The sequence below is a fragment of the Cyprinodon variegatus genome, unplaced genomic scaffold (assembly GCF_000732505.1).
Source record: "Cyprinodon variegatus isolate N-32 unplaced genomic scaffold, C_variegatus-1.0 Scaffold1846, whole genome shotgun sequence".
In the NCBI taxonomy this organism is placed as follows: domain Eukaryota; kingdom Metazoa; phylum Chordata; class Actinopteri; order Cyprinodontiformes; family Cyprinodontidae; genus Cyprinodon; species Cyprinodon variegatus.
Window position 1 is genome coordinate 52,557 of NW_015152299.1, and position 7,005 is coordinate 59,561.

Sequence of the window (7,005 nt, forward strand, 5' to 3'; positions counted from 1 at the left end):
TTCAGTGAGGCACAGTGCTCCACATCTCTTCCTTCATAGTGCACAGCAACATCCAACAATCTGAGATTAAAGTGAGAATTCTGAGATTAAAGTTAGAATTCTGACTTTTTTGCCATATTAAACTGAAATAATATTTAAAAATAAGTTAACGTTTTAATTTTTTTTCTGTGATCCTAATCCTCTTGCATAGATTCTTCACAGTTCTTCTTAAAATATCTTTCTACTTCCAGGAAAGCTTATTTGCCAAACAGCTTCTGGGCTTCATGACAATTCCGGAGAGTGAGTATCTTTTTTTAATATTTTTTTTTTTCACTGATTCCAATTAGATTTTAAAATGTGAAACTGAGCTTTTGAGAAGGAAGGAATCTGTCTGTTTTAAGTGAGCAGCTCTGCAGCAGAGAAACCTGACCTGAGGATGATGAAGCTGCTGTTGAATCTGCTGGTTGTGATGGGCAGGAACGTTGCTGTTCTGCAGGTCAGCTTCACTCCCAGTTACAGTCTTCGTTTGTTCAGAGGAATGACTTTGAACTCCCTCCTCAGGTTTTCAGGGAGGAGTATGTCATGGTGAACCTGCTGCAGCTCGTGAAGCCACCGAAGCGCCGGCCAGCTTCTCAGATCTTCTTCGGCTTCCAGGAGGAAGAACTCCAGCTGCAGGCATTGGACGCCTTGTCCTGCATCGCTCCAGTCATGCTGCAGGACTACATGTCCTGTCAGGGAAATACGCGCCTGCTGTTGCTGCTGGACTGGTGCGTCGAAGGTCAGCTGAAAACTTCTGAGACTTCTTCCACCTTCCTGCATGCAAGCGTCTTTTCCTCCAAGTTCTGTCTGTGGATTTAAGCTCAGCTATGATTAGATATCTTCTTGTTTTTCTGTCCTCTTGAATCCAGAGCCTGAACTCTGTGGCAGCAGGATGACCCAGACGCAGCGCTGCATCAGAATCCTGCGATCTGTGACGGCTCTGGAAGAAGAAGCTGTAAAGCAGGACCTCTGCGATCAGGGAGCCATCAACCAGCTGCTGGGTAACTTCTGCTTCACCTGTAAGGAAAATGTAGAGCGCAAACATGACTACAGTCAGAGACCTGTGGCGTTTCCCCTCTCAGGGATCCTAAACCTGATCGACGCGTTTTCTGGTGAGGATGATGTAATCGCCGTGGAAACCATGTCCAATATCCAGCTCATCCTGTCTGTGCTGTGTGAGAACGACCTGAACAGAAAGGTAAACATTTAGTTTGATCAAAAATATGGGGAAATATTCTTAAATGTCCCTCAGGGGAAAATAAATGAAAATACAAATAATGAACATGGGGAAAAAAATAAAAACTGTTAACTAAAATATTACTAATAAATAAGAAAAAAATCATGAAACAAAAAAGAAAAAAAAAGACCCTTAAATTGTCATTCAATCTAGAAGAATACATCAAACATTAGACAGCAAATTTACAAAATAAAAATATAAGAAAAGACAAATAAATAACTGGAAAATTAAAATTAAAATGTATTGAACATTGATTAAAAGAGCTTAGGTGTCAAAATGATATAAAATGTGTTTAGTTCAGGAACTAAAAATATAAAATTTTACAAATGTAAGAGATTTAGACACTGTCTGTGTAAATATTATAATAAATGTGAATAATTATTAGAAATGTCCTGTTTTTAGAAATTTTTTGGAAAAATAGACTAAAAGACTAAAGATCAGCTATTCAGAAACCTGCAAACGTCTAAACGCAGCAACCAGGACGACCCTCAGCAGGAATTTAGCTTTAAAGGCTCACTATGCAACATTTGTTTTGGATGATTAAATGAGTCATTTCAGGTCGAACAAAGGTTTTCTCTGCCGCCCTGGTGGTCTGTACTTGCAATTGCAGGAGCCCTCGGCCCGCACCCACAGGCTCAGAAGTCTCGTGCATCGCGAGAGTCGGTCTTGCTTTACGGCGAGAACTTGGCTAACTACAATCTTTGTTATTTAGACACATGCATAACAAATAATGTATGAAAACATGCTAAATTTTCAAACTCGATAATTGGAACAAAATAGTCACTTACCGCAGTAGACATGGTGATTCGTTGCGTTCGCCTGTCTGCTAAGCTCAAAACAACCGCGCCTGGCTTGACGGAGAAACCAGGAGAACAGCTGAGCATATTTACGACAGTGCACTTTTACTTTCGCCCTCTGGGGGGAGCCTCGCTGGAAAATCAGCACCGGTTGCATAGTATACCTTTAAGCCGTGGTCAGTTCATCAGTTCATCACCTTTTCTTAGATTTTTACCCGTAACTAAAACTAGCTTACTGTGTAACACCGCTAGTTTCAAGCATTTAGTGTGATATTTTCATTGTTTGTTGTGAAATGCGATTGTTTTGAAGTGCTTTTCAGTTTGAATTTCTTTGCCCTTTAAATTAAGATCCCCTCCCAGAGAAGATGATGTTAGTTTTAAAACTCCACATCCTTTTCTTTTCAGAAATCAAACCTGAGATCTGATGTGTCAGTACTGCTAAAACCAAGAAACACTGAGGGATTTTACCCGATTAACGCTGATTAACATTTATGTGTCGCCTACCTGAACTGTTTGATGTTTGTAACATGAAGGACCCATCTTAAATATTAGGTTCTTTTAAAAAAGAAATGCACTCGTTTTGGGTCAAAGTTTTCTTTCACTGTGTGTTTGGAGTTTAAAATAATGCAAAATTTTTTGTTACTAATATGCTTTCCTTCCATTTTTTCACTGATGAGCGCATCTCAAACACTTTAATTTTCACACGTGAATTTTAATCGATCAAATAGCTTTGAAGGGGAATGATTGATATCTAATATAAACTGCTGCAAAAGCAAAACGCTGTTAAATGACGTTGATTTTTCAGTGTAAATAGGTGCAAAATTATGTATTTGTGGATTAATTGTAGGCAGGAGGTGTGAACTAGCAAAATTGGGTTAAATTAGGTGTCACTTTTACCTCTTGTGCACTTTACTTGGAACTTGCTGCTACTAAGTATTGTACCCCAAACACAATTTCGTTGCCTTTTTTTTGACAATGACAATAAATTGTTGAAACTTGAAAAACTTGAAACTTGAAACCACTATAAAACCAACTCTCACGATGTCTTGCAGGAGCTGTTTGGCTCAGAGGGAGTAGAGATGGTCGTACATTTCCTGAAGAAAGGTCCAGGGAAGTTCTACAGCACTCTGGGACACAACAAGCTGGTGATCTCCACGGTGGAGTGCGTGTGGTCAGTCCAGCCAAACTACAGCACAGCTGGAAAGCAAATACAGTCCCTCGTAGAAGACATGTCAGGAGTTATTTATGGCTGCAGTGATTTTTAAACATAAGGAATTGTTTCTTGTACCTCTGATCCACTCATATAGTCTGAAATACAGATTATTAGATAATAACACCCTGTCCACAGACTGCTGGGATCAAACATCGGGCTTCTGGTATCGTTGTGGTAGTAAGTCGGACCGGTCTTCTTGGCAGAAAGGGTAGATTTGATCTGGACACTCCTCTGTGTCAAAGTTCCAAGCATCTAGTTGTTTCTTTGAGGATAAGACTATGGAGGTCCTCCTTCATCGTCATTTCACCTGCTATGAAACGAAAAAGTTTATCAGGTGTTTCTGACATTAAAAGCTCCAAATTAGTCAGAAAGACGCTTGAATGGATGCAAACCTCTCACCGTGATTGATCTCTCAGCCAAACGCTGATGTAAGTTGCGGACAAATTAAAGGTCATAACTACGAATTATACATCAAAACAGTTTGTTTCTATAATAAATCTACAGAATGTCTAGAGTGGTGCTGAATAAAGCATTTAAAAAGTATCAAAATAACAGTTTAATATATGATGACAGGTCCAAAATAAATAAATATTAACCTATGGTAATAATGTCGATGTCGACCCCAAAGGGTTTTACACCAGTAGAAATCGTTGCTTGAATTCATGTGGGCTGGAGCTCAGGAGCTCATGATCGAGCTGAGAAATTACTTCTTCTCTGTGATAGTTCTTAGATTTAAACCAGAAAAAAGTAGCAACACAAGGGATTTAAGGAAGAAAAGGGGCTCAGAAGCTTCACAGAGGTGCCTGTTTGTTTCTGAAATTTATGGAGTGAATTTTTGTCGGTTTGGTGGAAGTTAGTTGAGGACCCAAATGTAGAGGTGATTTAATTTAGATGTAGATGGTAACAGACGCACAAATCCAGGAATAATAAACTAAAAACTAGTGATGAGTCCAGCAACACAGATGCGTCGGTGTATGAATGGAGCCCATAGAGTAAAACACTGCATCGGTGCGCGTGTCATTTAAAAAAGTCATGTGACCGATACAGGAACTGACTGACTCATTAAACTGTTTTTAAAAAGTATCTGTAAACATGATGTATCTGCTAAAAAACAATAGTCTCATCGTTTGCGGTTTATCATTAAAATTATCAAGAATTTTGGAGCAGCCTGAAAGGGGTAGGAACGTTTCTGCCGTTGCGTTTTTATTTACATTTTCTCGTTGTGTCATCCTTTTCCTCTCAGTTATCACTCAACTTATCTAAATTAAAGTTAATTTCAAATTGACTCTTAGTTTATTTACTGTTTTTACTGTACTTATTGTTTTAAAAAAAAATTATTTTAAATCCTAGTCCACAAGCATCCTCATTCACACCCCTAAATTATCTCATCATGATATATGTTTACATTATTTATTAGCTGCATCTAAATATATCAAAGATATTTTGAATTTAAATCTAAATCTACAATAACTTCAATGATATCATTGTACTAGATCATCAAATCGATTCAGTTTAGTCTGTTAAATAAGCCGCCTGTAGTGTCTTTAAAGTACCAGCAGGTGTCAGTATACAGTTTGGCAATGAGTCCAAAGCTTCTAGATGCCTCGTTAACCGTCACTACTGGAAACGAAAACTAGGATACACCAGGGAGAAACATACGTAAGGATTGAAGTAATGAAGAGAATCCAGCTACAAGGAAGTGGAAAGCAGGTGTATATATGGGAGACAGAACAAAGAACGGGATAATCTGCTGATAGGGAGCAGGTGTGGAGAGAAGCAACTAGAAGGGAGCTAAGGGGAAATGAGACTGGCACAAGGGGGAAACAGAGTAACCCAGTAAATACAACAATGTTTAAATATAACTCAGAAACAACTAGAATGATACAAAATGGAAAAGAAACCAGGAAAACACAGAATGACACAAATCAAATTGTAACGGAAAACTCACAAAGAAAATCATGACAGTTTTCATCCATTGCTGTTGGAAGCAAATAATACATTTTGTAAATGAAAAAAACAAACCAAAAAACTGGAATTTCAGAAAATGAACATTGGAAAACTTATTTTAATGAAAAAAAGGTTTTGAAAGTGACTTTTCTGTTTTTTGAGATTCAGTTTTTTTTTCAAAATTATTTCATTTGTTCAATTTATTTTTAATTTCTTTTTACATTTTTTTTTTGGTGTTTTTTGTAGTTTTTTTCTAAATTCATTTTTCCAAATTTCTGTTTTTAAGATTGAGTTTGATGAATTTTTAAACTGCTTTTTAAAAATTCATAAAACCACCTCTAGAGGTGTCTTTCATTGGTCAGTGTGGGCGTCGTGTTTGTGATGGGCTTAAAGTGTAAAATCTGTAAACAAAAACATTTAAAACGTAAAGTTTAGTAATTATAATGAGTATAATATTCTAAACCTTTTAACGTCACATCTAAAGTTGCTGCCTCAGTGTGGAAGATTGACCTATTTCCTCAATCTGCTCTGAAAGTCAGACCATCTGAACCTCCTTAACGATTCCGTGTCTCCCATCAGGTCCTGCGTCGTCGGCTCCTGCACCACAGAATATCAGTTTTTAGAAAAAGGAGGAGCATCTCTGATGCTGGATTTACTCCAAGCCAGTCCCAGATGCATACACAGCATCATCCTCTCTACCCTGCTGGATCTTTGCAACAATCCGAACGCTCGGCCTCAGGTGCTGAGCTGGAGGGACGATGGCGGTCAAACGGCTCCCAGAGTCCTGCTGCAGCTCTGGAGGGCAGAAGAAAAGGAGCTGGGGGTCCTCAGAACCAAACACGGAGGAATTAAAGGTCAATAAAAAGGAATAATCTGAGAGAGAACTAAAAAAAAATATATATTTATGCTAGTTTCCTAATTTCTCCTCTTATCTTATTCTGTTCTCCAGGATTTCCTCTTTGACTGAAAACATTATATGCAGCATATTATGATCAGTTAAAGTGTGAGCCACCTTTCCGTTTTAGACTGAACATTGTGTTTGTTTCTTTCTCTCAAAGATCCAAAGAAGCCGCTTCAGACCCGTTTCCAGGAGGACAGCAGCGGTTTGTCGTTTCCTGCCAACAAACCGTCCGCAGCAGTGCTGGAAACGTCCGAAAACCTGCGAGCAAAGTTTTACCTCCTCCTCTGCAGTCTGGGTGAGAGAGAGTGTTTGCCATGTTGTGTGGATTTGTAGTAGCACCCAAGTGCAGACAGGCAGTGTTTGATTTTGACAGCCAACTTTGTCCTCTTTGGTCTTAGTCTTCAGGATGAAAACTATTAGTTTTAGTCACTATAGGGCTGATGAGTGGCAGCCCAGGTGTCATGATCTTATCTAAAGCTCAGACCCACATGCAGAGAAACCAATTCAGAGAGACCAGGGAAAAGGTTTAACGGGTTTTATTGAAGAAGTTAAACAGAGGGATAAGTCAGGGGAAGACACAGCGGTTAGTTCAGGCTCAGTGGGGAATTTGACTCGTGAACTTGAAGAGGATTTGGTTGCCGACTCACGTTTCCAGTGAAGTTGTTGAATCCTTGACTCCTGTCTATGTGCTGTAGTTCCAGTGTTTGTCTGATTCGGTGGAGAGCGGAACAGGGTTTACCCAGGAAGCGGTTGATTGTTGGTGAACGGAGAAACTGACTGCCACTCAGATTTCCTGCAGTACTTGAACGGGTCGTAATGGAGAATAATCCCTTTCTCTGTGAGAAGCTCAAACGATCTCTTGGGGAAAGTGGATCCAAACCTCCTGTTTGAA

The 7,005-nt window shown here is 39.1% G+C and overlaps 1 protein-coding gene across 1 annotated transcript in view; it reads left to right on the plus strand.

Moving 5' to 3' along the window:
* cfap69 (cilia and flagella associated protein 69) overlaps positions 1-7,005 on the plus strand; it is a 26,905-nt gene that overhangs the window by 8,606 nt on the left and 11,294 nt on the right. Inside the window, exons 9-16 of the mRNA XM_015404738.1 lie at positions 231-279; positions 381-475; positions 541-757; positions 888-1,019; positions 1,101-1,216; positions 3,105-3,223; positions 5,792-6,066; positions 6,271-6,408. Coding sequence (XP_015260224.1) covers positions 231-279; positions 381-475; positions 541-757; positions 888-1,019; positions 1,101-1,216; positions 3,105-3,223; positions 5,792-6,066; positions 6,271-6,408 — 1,141 coding nt within the window. The remainder of the gene's footprint in view (positions 1-230; positions 280-380; positions 476-540; positions 758-887; positions 1,020-1,100; positions 1,217-3,104; positions 3,224-5,791; positions 6,067-6,270; positions 6,409-7,005) is intronic.